The sequence below is a fragment of the Arachis hypogaea genome, chromosome 5, assembly GCF_003086295.3.
Source record: "Arachis hypogaea cultivar Tifrunner chromosome 5, arahy.Tifrunner.gnm2.J5K5, whole genome shotgun sequence".
Lineage (NCBI taxonomy): Eukaryota > Viridiplantae > Streptophyta > Magnoliopsida > Fabales > Fabaceae > Arachis > Arachis hypogaea.
Window position 1 is genome coordinate 36,211,918 of NC_092040.1, and position 12,595 is coordinate 36,224,512.

At 39.0% G+C, this 12,595-nt stretch overlaps 2 protein-coding genes across 4 annotated transcripts in view; one reads left to right on the forward strand and one right to left on the reverse strand.

The window, feature by feature from the left end:
- Positions 1-2,038: 2,038 nt before the first annotated feature.
- LOC112803448 (protein FAR1-RELATED SEQUENCE 5-like) lies at positions 2,039-4,471 on the forward strand. The gene is made up of 5 exons (XM_025846944.1): positions 2,039-2,511; positions 2,598-2,977; positions 3,284-3,370; positions 3,583-4,244; positions 4,340-4,471. The coding sequence occupies exons 1-5, from the start codon at positions 2,039-2,041 to the stop codon at positions 4,469-4,471; spliced, it is 1,734 nt and encodes a 577-aa protein (XP_025702729.1).
- A 1,134-nt stretch (positions 4,472-5,605) lies between these two features.
- Positions 5,606-12,595, reverse strand: part of LOC112801221 (putative ubiquitin-like-specific protease 1B) — a 34,571-nt gene continuing 27,581 nt past the window's right edge. Inside the window, exons 1-13 of one of the 3 annotated variants that reach the window (XM_072237111.1) lie at positions 9,509-9,887; positions 9,026-9,145; positions 8,689-8,814; positions 8,487-8,612; positions 8,085-8,398; positions 7,587-7,969; positions 7,399-7,485; positions 7,197-7,327; positions 6,751-6,885; positions 6,565-6,668; positions 6,390-6,470; positions 6,050-6,296; positions 5,606-5,921 (exon numbers count right to left, since the gene is read on the reverse strand). In XM_072237111.1, the coding sequence (XP_072093212.1) occupies positions 8,722-8,814; positions 9,026-9,145; positions 9,509-9,751 (456 nt within the window). In that variant the 5' untranslated portion in view covers positions 9,752-9,887 and the 3' untranslated portion in view covers positions 5,606-5,921; positions 6,050-6,296; positions 6,390-6,470; ... (6 more) ...; positions 8,487-8,612; positions 8,689-8,721. Of the gene's footprint in view, positions 5,922-6,049; positions 6,297-6,389; positions 6,471-6,564; positions 6,669-6,750; positions 6,886-7,196; positions 7,486-7,586; positions 7,970-8,084; positions 8,399-8,486; positions 8,613-8,688; positions 8,815-9,025; positions 9,146-9,508; positions 9,888-12,595 lie in introns of those variants that run through there. The other 2 variants (XM_072237112.1, XM_072237113.1) reach the window with 2 other exon arrangements.

The window sequence follows — 12,595 nt, forward strand, 5'->3', positions numbered from 1 at the left end:
TCAATTCTCTTTATTCCTATTCTAAGATATTCGTTGCACTTCAACTTGATGAATGTGATGATCCGTGACACTCATCATCATTCTCACCTATGAACGCGCGTGACTGACAACCACTTCCGTTCTACCTTAGGCCGGGCGCATATCTCTTAGATTCCCCAACAGAATCTTCATGGTATAAGCTAGATAGATGGTGGCATTCATGGGAATCCGGAAAGTCTAACCTTGTCTGTGGTATTCCGAGTAGGCTTCCGGGAATCCGGAAAGTCTAACCTTGTTTGTGGTATTCCGAGTAGGATTCTAAGATTGAATGACTGTGACGAGCTTCAAACTCCTGAAGGCTGGGCGTTAGTGACAGACGCAAAAGAATCAAGGGATTCTATTCCAACCTGATTGAGAACCGACAGATGATTAGCCGTGCTGTGACAGAGCATAGGACCATTTTTACTGAGAGGATGGGATGTAGCCATTGACAACGGTGATACCCTACATACAGCTTGCCATGGAAAGGAGTAAGAAGAATTGGATAAATGTAATATGAAAGTAAAGATTCAAGAGGAGCACAGCATCTCCATACGCCTATCTGAAATTCCCACTATTGATCTACATAAGTATTTCTATCCTATTTTATTTTCTGTTTATTATTAATTTTCGAACTTATCCATAATCAATTATTATCCGCCTGACTGAGATTTACAAGGTGACCATAGCTTGCTTCATACCAATAATCTCTGTGGGATCGACCCTTACTCACGTAAGGTATTACTTGGATGACCCAGTATACTTGCTGGTTAAGTTGAATGGAGTTGTGACCACACATAGTTGTAAACCATGGTATTGGCATCATGTTTTTGGCGCCATTGCCAGGGAAAGAAAAAGAAATGAATTTTACAAAATGCAATAACATATGAATCACAATTTCGTCCACCAGTTCCTTGGTATGTTGTATGTTGTATATGTTAGTCTTAAATTGCATGATGTTATATGAGAACCTGAAGTGTGAATGTTTCTTTTCCATGTTTTTTAGATATTTCTTAAATTTATTTCTTTGAAAACATGTGGCACACCGACGTTGCTATTGGACATGTTAATAAGGTATTATTGCAATTGAATACATTGGGTTGTAAAGAAGGCTATGCTTAGCTAATGTCATTGATACTAAAAATTCCAATAGAGATAGACATAGATAGTGGATATGAAAATTAATTGGGTTGTGTGGAAGACATGTAAGATCTATGTTGGAAAAGACAAAATTATTGGTAGTTTATATTGCTCCTAAATGTGCGAATAGTCCAAGATCCATTTCAATCTCACTGTGTTGTCCGTCTATGTCATAATGCATGCAATCAATTACATGTTGTTAATGATTCATTGATTCCTAATAGAATTTTTTATTAAAATGTGTGTTGTGAAGGCTTCTTATTTATGGTAATTAGATGACTAGTTTTTGGAAAAATCTGGAGAAATAATTTGTTTAGTTGAGATAGTAATAAAGTCTGATTGAGTGCTATATGTGTTTCCATTTATTTGTTGATATGTTTTATTGGATTGCTTCATTATATAGTAATGGTCATAAGTGGATTAAAGTTTTGTCTCGATTGTCTTTAATTGAAGGTCGACGAAATCACCGACGTCATGGTGACTAGAAATGATGAGTTGGATTTAAGACACGAGGTTTGAAGTATTTCTTATTGTGTGTTAGCACGTTATAGTTACCACTTTGATACTATCTTTAATTTGTATTTGGTTCTGTGAATTGGTTTTACAGTTTCCGGATCATAGTGGGCTCAGTGAAGAGGAAATCCCAGTCATAGGAATGAGATTTGATTTGCTACATTTGGCACAGGAGTTTTATGCAAGTTATGCAAAGAAATTGGGGTTTGTAACTAAAGTCAGGAACACGAACTTTGACAAGATGCGGAAGGATGCAAAGATACCCATTAATCAATCTCTTCACTGCACTCGAGAGGGTTATTGAGAATCTCGTGTTAAGGTAGCAACTAGGTCAAACAGAATAACAGCCACGAGATGCAAAGCAAGAATGTATGTCATGCTGGACAGGGAGAAGGAATGTTGGGTTGTGTCCAGGGTGGAATTGAGGCATTCTCACCCCTGTTCGGCTGAGAAAGCTGTCCACTATCATGAGTACTGGGAGCTGACCATACATGCCAAATGCGTCATTATGGATAACGACGAGGCTGGCATAAGACCCAACAAGACGTATCTAGCACTGGCAAACAAAGTTGGTGGGTCTTCAAACCTGAGTTTCTCAGAAAAGGATGTCAGAAATTACATTACAAGCAATCTCCGATGCTCCGATGACAATGCGAACTTCAATGGGATGATGAATTATTTCGTTCGAATGAAGGAAATCAATCCCAACTTCTTTTATGCCATAGATGTTGACGATGCTAATAAATTTAGGAGCGCACTCTGGGTAGATGCAAGGTGCATGGCTTCGTATGAATATTACGAAGATGTGGTGTCATTTGACACGACGTACATGAGAAACAAGTCTGTATAATTATTGGTGAATTGCAGGAGCAGTTATCTGTTAAATTTTTCATGTTACCTTACATTTGCTTTTGATGTATTCTCAGGCATGGTCTACCGTTTGTATACTTTGTCGGTGTAAACCACCATGGGAAGTCTACTCTTCTTGGCTGTGCTTTACTTGGCAGTGAGGAGATCCCTAGTTTCGAGTGGGTGTTCACGCAATGGGTGAGATGCATTGGGACTGCGCCAAAGGAGATCATCACTGACCAGTGCAAGGCGATGGCTGGTGCTATAAGGAAGGTCCTACCTTATACTGTCCACAGATGGTGCATTTGGCACATAATGAAGAAAACACAATTCAAGCTTGGTAGCTGCACTAGGTACGGAGAGTTGAGTGCAATGATGAATCACATTGTGTATAACTCTCCTTCGAGTGAATCGTTTGAAGTTGATTGGGCTACTTTTATCAAAGAATTTGCGTTAGGTTAGAACAGATGGTTAGCAGGTTTGTGATCGTTAAATTAAATCCCGTCTGTTGGTTTCATGTTGCCTATTTATTCATTTAATTTTATTACTGCCGGGTGTTTCTGTTCTTGTGTTTTTTTCTTAAGAAATGTAACTGAATTTTCCACCTTGGTTTATGTCAGTGGATGTTCTTTTTAATACACATACTGATGTTTCTTTTCATAGTGTGTCTCGATGTTTTTTTATCTGTTTTATCGATGCTTTGTAAGCTGTCATCCTGTTGGATATAAGCGACACTCTTATGCTATTTTTTTTCCTTGTGCAGATCTTAATGCAAATCGACGTAAGTGGGTGCCAATATTCTTCAAGAGTGAATTTTGGAACGACATGAGGAGTACACAGCGGAGCGAAAGTATGCACGCATTCTACGGTAGATACCTTCATTGCAAGAGTGGGTTGGTTTAGTTCATCTATGAATACGATAACGTACTTGGAAACAAGAAGCAAAAGGAGCTTGAAGATGATGCTGCGGACTCGAAAGGAGTCATCCCATGTATAGGGAGCACAGACATTGAGCGACAGTTTCAGCAGGAATACACCAGTAATATGTTCCGGACCCTTCAGCTGGAGATAAGGAAAAAACCGATTGTGTGGTTCGATCAACTGAACAAAAGGGAGATACAATTTCTATTAAAGTGGACGAGCAGAAGGTATTTTGGGGGAAGCCTGTCTACCATACTTTCATAGTACAGTTTGACCCTTTGAGTCGAAAGAATCGGTGTGAGTGCAACAAATTTGAATTCGTTGGTATATTGTGTTGCCATATCCTTGCGGTCTGGTCATACTATAGAGTTGACACAGTACCGAGCTGCTATGTTCTTCTTCGATGGAATAAGAATGTCATCCGCAAGCACACTTACATTAAGAGTAGCCATGACGTGGCTCGGAGTAATGAAAGCCACAATTTGTTCAGGCATCTGTGTTCCGAGTTCTATAACGTTGCTCAGGAGTTTGTTGCTTGTGAAGAGGAAGCAGCCATCTTGCGAGCTGCCCTTTCGGATGCAAAGTCCAAGCTGACTGATCACTGTGCTAGCATGCGTTCCACTACTCTTGATGGGACTCAGAATACGATGCCCACACGGAGCACATGCGATGTTATTTTACATGACATACAGGGACCCTCAAGGGTGAAAACCAAAGGACGGCCGAAGGATAAGAGACTTGGAGTAGAGTTGGACAAGTCAATTAAGAAGTCAATGGAAAAAAGAAAGAGGAAATCACAACCGGTATGTGTTAGAAGTGACATTTATGTTAAATTTTTTATATGGAATAGTGTTCCTGATTCATATATGTTGTTCTCTTTATGTTGTGGATCTTGTAGGATGTTATTCATCTTCAGACAGATAATGATCGTCAAGGTTTTATAGACAACAAATTTGAGGATTCTACTATATGGAATTCATCAGATGGTGGTGGATTCATGGACCTGTTGAACTCTTTTAGGCATTTATAGTCAGGTTTCTTGGCATGAGTAATTTGTCATTCTTAGCTAGATTTTTTGGTCCTTTAGACACAACTGAATAAACTCTTCATTTTTCTGTATTGTCACTTTCATTTATCCTGTTATGAAGCATTCAGTAAAAGAATCAAAAGTACAAATGTTGTTATTGTTCCCCAATATTTGGTTGGTATGGTTTTAAAGAAATGAGGTATCACTTATTTGTTCGCAAAAAAATAAATGTATTAAATCCGGCCCGAAAACTGCCTTTAGAAAAAAATAAAAGCCATTCATATGTTAATGAAATGCACGCTGTCGTTAATGCGTAACACATGAAACATAGAAATCATATTCAAAATCATCCATTTTACAAGAAAAAGAAATATCCGTATGCCTATCGGTAGCAACATCCAATTAAAATCCTGGTTAAAGTCATCGGTGCCACCATAAACGAACCGGCCGTCTAGACGGATTACGACCGAAGGCCGTGCAAAGCTTATACTTCCAGCAACGTCACAATTTTAGCAACAGAAAATAATGATAAAAAAATAATTAACGCCTCCACTTAGTTAACACCACGCTAGTAAATCGAAAGAACTGTCACTTAAGCATATTCATGAACAAAAGGGTTATATACACCGACCAGAGTTGACGAAATAGTATAATTATGCAATGCATTCATTAATGAACTCGTGACATCCACAAATTTAAAACTAACTATTGAGGATCCTGAAATACCTAACATATGAAACCTGTTGAGGAGTATATAACAAAACACGAGCCACACACTTCTGAATGAAGTACTCACAAGTTCAAGTGACTAACATATTATAGTTGAGAAAACATATTCAGAATCATCTAACTTACAAGGAAAAGTAACATTCGTGTGCCTATAAGTAGCAACATCCAATTAAAATCCTGGTTAAAGTCACTGGTGCCACCATAAAAGAACCGGCCGTGTAGATTGATTACGAGGCCGTGCAAAGCTTAAACTGCCATCAACGTCACAATTTCAGCAATAGAAAACAGTGATAAAAAAATAAATAATGCCTCCTTTTAGTTAATACCACGCTTAGTGAATGGAAAGAACTACAACTTAAGCATAGGCATGAACAAATGTGTACTGTACACTGATCAGGGTTGACGAAATAGTATAAATATTCAGTGCATTTCTTATTGAATTATTGATATCCATAGATTGAAACTAATTTCTTGAGAATCCTGAAATACCTAACATACGAAACCTGCTGAGGAGTATCTAACAAAACACGAGCAATTCACTTCTCAATTAAGTATATACAAGTTCAAATGCCTAAAATATGATAGATCAAAAAATAAATTCAAAACCATCCAATTTACAAAGAAAAGAAACATCCTAATGCCTAGCATGAGCACCATCCATGCAGAGGATTTGTCTTGATTGTCACCATCAACTTGACAAAATCCGCAACATGAAATCATGAATCTGCAGTGAAACAGGATTTATTAGGCTCACATGAAACGAATCTAAGTCGACAAATGGGTATATGAACGCCTATAACTGTATCAGGAGGCCATGGATAGACTAAGACATGTATATTGATTTTTTCTTACCTGTGCATCTGTCTTCTTCCGTTGTCTCCCCCCTGGCTGTCTTTCTAGTGGGTAACCCCGTACGCTGCAGCATGCTCCTCGTGCTTGGTGCTGTGAAGGGTGATTTTACATCCTTAGTCTTTTTCCTTGGCTGGTTACGGCGCACAGGAGCGTTGTTCAATGCCTGCAGCGCCATCCCAATTTGTGAATTATGAGGACCCAAGACTATGTCTAGTATGATCTCATTCCTAAACTCCTGTACAACGTCCTGCATGACAATTTTGTGTGGAAGGGTAATTTTAAATCCGAGAAAGAAACTGACTAGAAAGAGCTTCAAATTAATTGTTATAATATATCTAACTTCATCTTGTCCCAATGCTGCAAGGGTTTATCTAAACTCCAAAACTGCATGAACTTGATGTCGAATACACCACAATCCCAGCTATATGTACAAAGAAAGAATATTATTCCCAATCATATTATCAATATCAAGTGAAGTACTGTTAAGAGTATTGTTAGGTGGCTTTTTAACTGACCCGTTATCTTGTCTTGGTACACTAGGATAGAAACGAGGTAGACCGTACTCCGTGTGCTCATATGCGGAAATCGTAACTTTTCTCATGTCTTCAATGAGTCTCCCCTGGAAAGCAGCAACACGTTAGCAATGATACATTTTGAGTTACCCAGGCTAAAGGTGAACTAATTGACTAAGGTATACTTACCGCATAAGCATGTATTTTTAATCTTTCATTATTAGGTTCTCCTGTATACATACTATCCAGTACCCACAGCCTTTTCTGATATATCTCAAAGGCATACAACCACCAATGACGATCAATACAGACTGGGGCAAACCACTGTGATGGAAACAGAGATATCAAAGCAATTACATGAGCAATGGACTCACCAAATTCAGATATAAGAAAAATTTCTAACACATTTAGCGTGTTGAGGAACATATAATGAAACGAAAGCCAATCATATCTTAATTAAGTACATGCAGATTCAATTGACTAAGACGTGAGAAATAAAAACCAATAACAGAACCATCCATTTGGCAATTAAGGGGAACATCCTGTTGCCTATCACAAGCAACATCCAAGTAATAAACATGATATTGTAAGCACTTAAACCAAAAAATCACCCTTCAACTAGAGCATTAACTTACCCATTTCTGCATGGAAGCTACTATCTTGTCAAAAAATATAGAATCATCACCGAAGTGAGGACCCAGCCTACATAACTAACAGTAGGAACCTCCCTGAAGGAATCCAAGTTCCTCTTGTGCAACACAGTTTCCTGTACAAAAAGTACAATTTAGGATCAGACCTCAAAGATTGATCGATAAGAAGACACAAATTCGTGCATACCAAAATTCTCAAAGGAATATAGTAAAAGTCATTCTTAAACCGCAATGATTCTGAGTCATTAAAGGTTGAACACATCCAATGAACGATCTGTATAAAAAATTTACATTGCGTTAGGGTCATCTGTTTGTGCCACGATATATATTAAGAAAAATATTCATTCTATTAATGTGTTAGAGTGATCTACTTACGTTGCTGGTGACCCAATGCCAGGGTAGCAATGAGCAGATGTCCTCTCGGATCAATGATAGATGTTGCTTTCCTTCATATACTACCACAACCTGATTCTGCTCCAACGAACGATTGGCAGCCCATCGCCGCAATCGCTCCTTATCATCCTCGTCCAGCTTTCGCCCCTTTTAGCAGTGGATGCACCTTTATAGGAGTACATTGGGTAAACATCTGTTCCGTCTGAGTCATGTCTGGTGAAATCTTCTTGCTTGGTGGGCTAGGAGTCTTGCAAGACGGAAAGGCTGGCATCACGGTCTGCAGTGGCCTCGTGTTCTGCAGTTGCTCAAAGTATTGCCATATTTGTTCACTCTCAGGGTCTAGGTTCGAAAGGAAATTGGGATTACTGCAAATAACTCAACCTATGTTAGAGAAGAGGTAGTTGTATACGGATGCAATCCCTAATTCATTAAAAAGCAAAATAGACCACAAAATAAAATAGTTTTGTCTAAGAGACTTACCCATCGAACTCCCATTCTTCATGTTGCACCAACACAACGGAGAGTGTTCCTGCATCGGGCAAGCTAGAGACAGGTGTTGCTTGGAGAGCATTATCCTTATTGAGGTTCCCTTCGGGTGGATCAGCACTTGGTTTTTGTTGGTCAACCCTTTGGTTATACAGTTGGCACATCCTCTTGGCAAGAGGCTCATTCTCCTCGTCATCATCTGTGCTAATTGGGAGATCCTTTTTCTCATATTGCTTTGGACTGGACCTACGTGATCGGTCCTTCTTAGCCCCTCCATTTTTTGCGCACCTCTCCTGCTAGGCTGTTTTCTGCATAACGATTATGTTGGGTAAAGAAACATCCAATTACATTGAAAAGAACCTAATAAACTTATGCAATGCTATTCAATATACTCACTCTCGGGCTAGTTTTTGATCCGTCGGTGTGGCGTGAAGTTCTTCTAGTTGGAGCTGGAGCTGTTGTGCGTCCACTTGGTCGTCTTTCCTATGATACCTGCCTACTCTCTCCACAAACTGAGCTCCCCTGTTTGAAGTGATAGCATGAACCAAATTAACCATCGCGAAGTAAATTTGTTAACATGATAAAGCATCGTGTTTACCCTTGGCGGCACCGATTCCTTTCGCCCATGCTTCTATGGTGCCTTTTTTCCTGTTTTCCTCCTTACAGCTTGCGGTAAACGACCTTTTATGTCCTCAACTTCACCCTGTCTAGTCAAAAGACATCCCTAATTTAAGAAACGAAGAGAATCAATGATCTTAATCGAATCCCAAGGCACCACCAAAAGAGAAACCAGAAACAAAATGATAAAACATCAAGAAACGTACTTAGAGTCAATGGAAAAAGGAAAAAATAAAAAAACATATTGACTCATCTGATAGGCATTTTTGACCTTCATTGTGGCATAACTTAACCTTTTACGAGAGTGAAATGAGTACCTCGGATATAATATACTGTGCCTTCTTTTCTAACCTCTCCGAGCTCCATGCATCGAGCCATGGCTCAGGCTCAAGACAGTTGTCGAGCAGACCGTATTGCAACCGCTGAAAATAGAGGATCTACACAGAGGACGGGCACATGTCATTTTATACATGAAGGAAAACCAAGTTGAATATACTATTAACTTGAACAGTTAGCATGAGATATGGTACAAGATTCTATAAGGCTGGCAGTCAATTGGAATATAGCAAGCGACACAGAACTAGTGACAGAAAACATTCAGATGAAATCATACACCGAAGCATCCAAAATTAGTAGACAAAGATTCAAGTAAATCATCAACATATCAGTAAACATCATACAAATAACAGTACTAGAGACTGAACTCTCCAAACTAATGTAAAGCAAATTACTATTATACAATTTATTTTGTTCACAAAACAACGGCATACTGAATTTTGGTAATGGTCATTGCGTCATACCAGCATGACGAACATGCAACCTTCACAAGTTTTGTTTCCTTTCAGCTTATACTTTTCGACTGCTTTGTCAAACCACTTCATAGTTTCCAACGGCCAATTGAATCCCCGCGGATTAGAAACATCTAACACAGCGTAGATGTGCCATGGAGAGAGAACCTGTTGAGTGGTGGGGCACAGGAATATTTTCATCACCACCAGTAGAAAGTATCTTCTGAACTCCATCCTATCTGATTCCGTGACCATTGGACAACTGATGAGCGGATAATTTATACGCTTTTTGGCATTGTTTTTAGTATGTTTTTAGTATGATCTAGTTAGTTTTTAGTATATTTTTATTAGTTTTTAGTTAAAATTCACTTTTCTAGACTTTACTATGAGTTTGTGTGTTTTTCTGTGATTTCAGGTATTTTCTCACTGAAATTGAGGGTTCTGAGCAAAAATCTGATTCAGAGACTGAAAAAGACTGCAGATGCTGTTGGATTCTGACCTTCCTTCACTCGAAGTGGATTTTCTGGAGCTACAGAAGCCCAATTGGCGCGCTCTCAACGGCGTTGGAAAGTAGACATCCTGGGCTTTCCAGCAATGTATAATAGTCCATACTTTGCCCGAGATTTGATGGCCCAAACCGGCGTGGCAAAACAGCCTCAGAAATTCCAGCGTTTAACGCTGGAACTGGCATAAAACTTGGAGTTAAACGCCCAAACTGGCATAAAAGCTGGCGTTTAACTCCAGAAAAGGTCTCTACACGAAAATGCTTCAATGCTCAGCCCAAGCACACACCAAGTGGACCCAGAAGTGGATTTTTACGTCATTTACTCATTTCTGTATACCCTAGGTTACTAGTTTACTATTAATAGGATATTTTGACATTGTATCAGTACCTCATGACACTTTACACGTTTCTTTGTGTACTTTCCACGGCATGAGTCTCTAAACCCCATGGTTGGGGGTGAGGAGCTCTGCTGTGTCTTGATGGATTAATGCAATTACTACTGTTTCTCATTCAATCATGCTTGCTTCCATTCTAAGATAATACTTGTTCTTAACCCGGATGAATGTGATGACCCGTGACAATCATCATCATTCTCAACTATGAACGCGTGCCTGACAACCACCTCCGTTTTACCTTAGATTAAGTAGTTATCTCTTGGATTCTCTAATCGGAATCTTCGTGGTATAAGCTAGAACTGATGGCGGCATTCAAGAGAATCCGGAAGGTCTAAACCTTGTCTGTGGTATTCTGAGTAGGATTCAATGATTGGATGACTGTGACGAGCTTCAAACTCCTGAAGGCGGGGCGTTAGTGACAGACGCAAAAGAATCACTGGATTCTATTCCGGTCTGATCGAGAACCGACAGATGATTAGCCATGCTGTGACAGAGCATAGGAACATTTTCACTGAGAGGATGGGAGGTAGCCATTGACAACAGTGAAACCCTACATACAGCTTGCCATGGAAGGAGCCTTGCGTGCTTGAAGAAGAAGACAGTAGGAAAGCAGAGATTCAGAAGATGGAGCATCTCCAAAACCTCAACCTATTCTCCATTACTGCAAAACAAGTAATCAGTTCATGTTCTTTTGCTTTTCATAATCAATCCTGATAATTTCTGATATCCTGACTAAGATTTACAAGATAACCATAGCTTGCTCCAAGCCGACAATCTTCGTGGGATCGACCCTTGCTCACGCAAGGTATTACTTGGACGACCCAGTGCACTTGCTGGTTAGTTGTGCGGAGTTGCAAAAGTGTGATTGCAATTTCGTGCACCAAGTTTTTGGCGCCGTTGCCGGGGATTATTTGAGTTGTGAAAAGTACTGATCACAATTTCGTGCACCAAGTTTTTGGCGCCGTTGCCGGGGATTGTTGACTTTGGACAACTGACGGCTTATCTTGTTGCTTAGATTAGGACTGTTTTATTTTTGTTGGTTTAGAGTCTTTTATTTGAGTCTAGTTTCATATTTTAAGTTTGGTGTCAATTGCATGCTTTTGTTTTCTTTTAGTTTTTCGAATTTGCATGTCCTTAGTCTCTTTTTGATCTTTAAAAATTCTAAGTTTGGTGTCCTCTTGTGTTTTTCCCTTAAAAATTTTCGAAAATTAGTGTTTGATTTTCTAAAAGTTTTAAGTTTGGTGTCATTTTGTTGTTTTTCTCTTTCCTCTTTTCAAAAATCAAATCTTTTTCATAAAAATTTTTCAATCATATCTTTTTAATTGCTCTTTTCAAAATCTTTTTAATTAACTAATTGATTCAGTTCTCAATTTGCTTTGATCTTATTTTCTTTTTGATTTTCGAATTTTTGTCTTAATTTCCTTTTATTTTATTTTATTTTTTTCGTTTAATTCAAAAAAAAAAAACAAAAAACAAAATATTTTATCTATTTGCAATCCATATCATTTCCCTTTATCCATTATGGACCTAAGTGGAATTGATCAGTCCAGAAGGACTCTGGGGTCATATGCTAACCCCATTACAGCTGCATATGGGAGTAGCATCTGTACACCTCCCATCAAAGCAAGCAGCTTTGAGTTAAATCCTCAACTCATTATCATAGTGCAGCAAAATTGCCAGTATTCCGGTCTTCCACAGGAAGAACCTACTGAGTTTCTGGCACAGTTCTTACAGATTGCTGACACAGTATATGATAAAGAGGTGGATCAGGATGTCTACAGACTATTACTGTTTCCATTTGCTGTAAAAGATCAAGCTAAAAGGTGGTTGAATAACCAACCTACAGCAAGCATAAAGACATGGAAACAGTTATCAGACAAATTCCTGAATCACTTTTACCCTCCAAAGAGGATGACACAGCTAAGGCTGGACATCCAAGGCTTTAAACAAGAGGATAATGAATCCCTTTATAATGCCTGGGAGAGGTATAGAGGTATGCTAAGAAAATGCCCCTCTGAAATGTTTTCAGAGTGGGTACAGTTAGACATCTTCTACTATGGGCTCACAGAAAAAGCTCAGATGTCTTTAGACCACTCAGCTGGTGGATCTATCCACATGAGGAAGACAATTGAAGAAGCTCAAGAACTTATAGACACTGTTGCTAGAAACCAATATTTGTACTCTAGCAATGAGTTCTCT

Coding starts and splice junctions, on each gene's coding strand:
- LOC112803448 (XM_025846944.1), top strand. CDS start 2,039: ATGTATGTCATGCTGGACAGGGAGAAGGAATGTTGGGTTGTGTCCAGG. Junction 3,371..3,582: donor GAGTACACAGCGGAGCGAAA/GTATGCACGCAT, acceptor CGGACCCTTCAG/CTGGAGATAAGGAAAAAACC. Junction 4,245..4,339: donor GAAAGAGGAAATCACAACCG/GTATGTGTTAGA, acceptor TGGATCTTGTAG/GATGTTATTCATCTTCAGAC.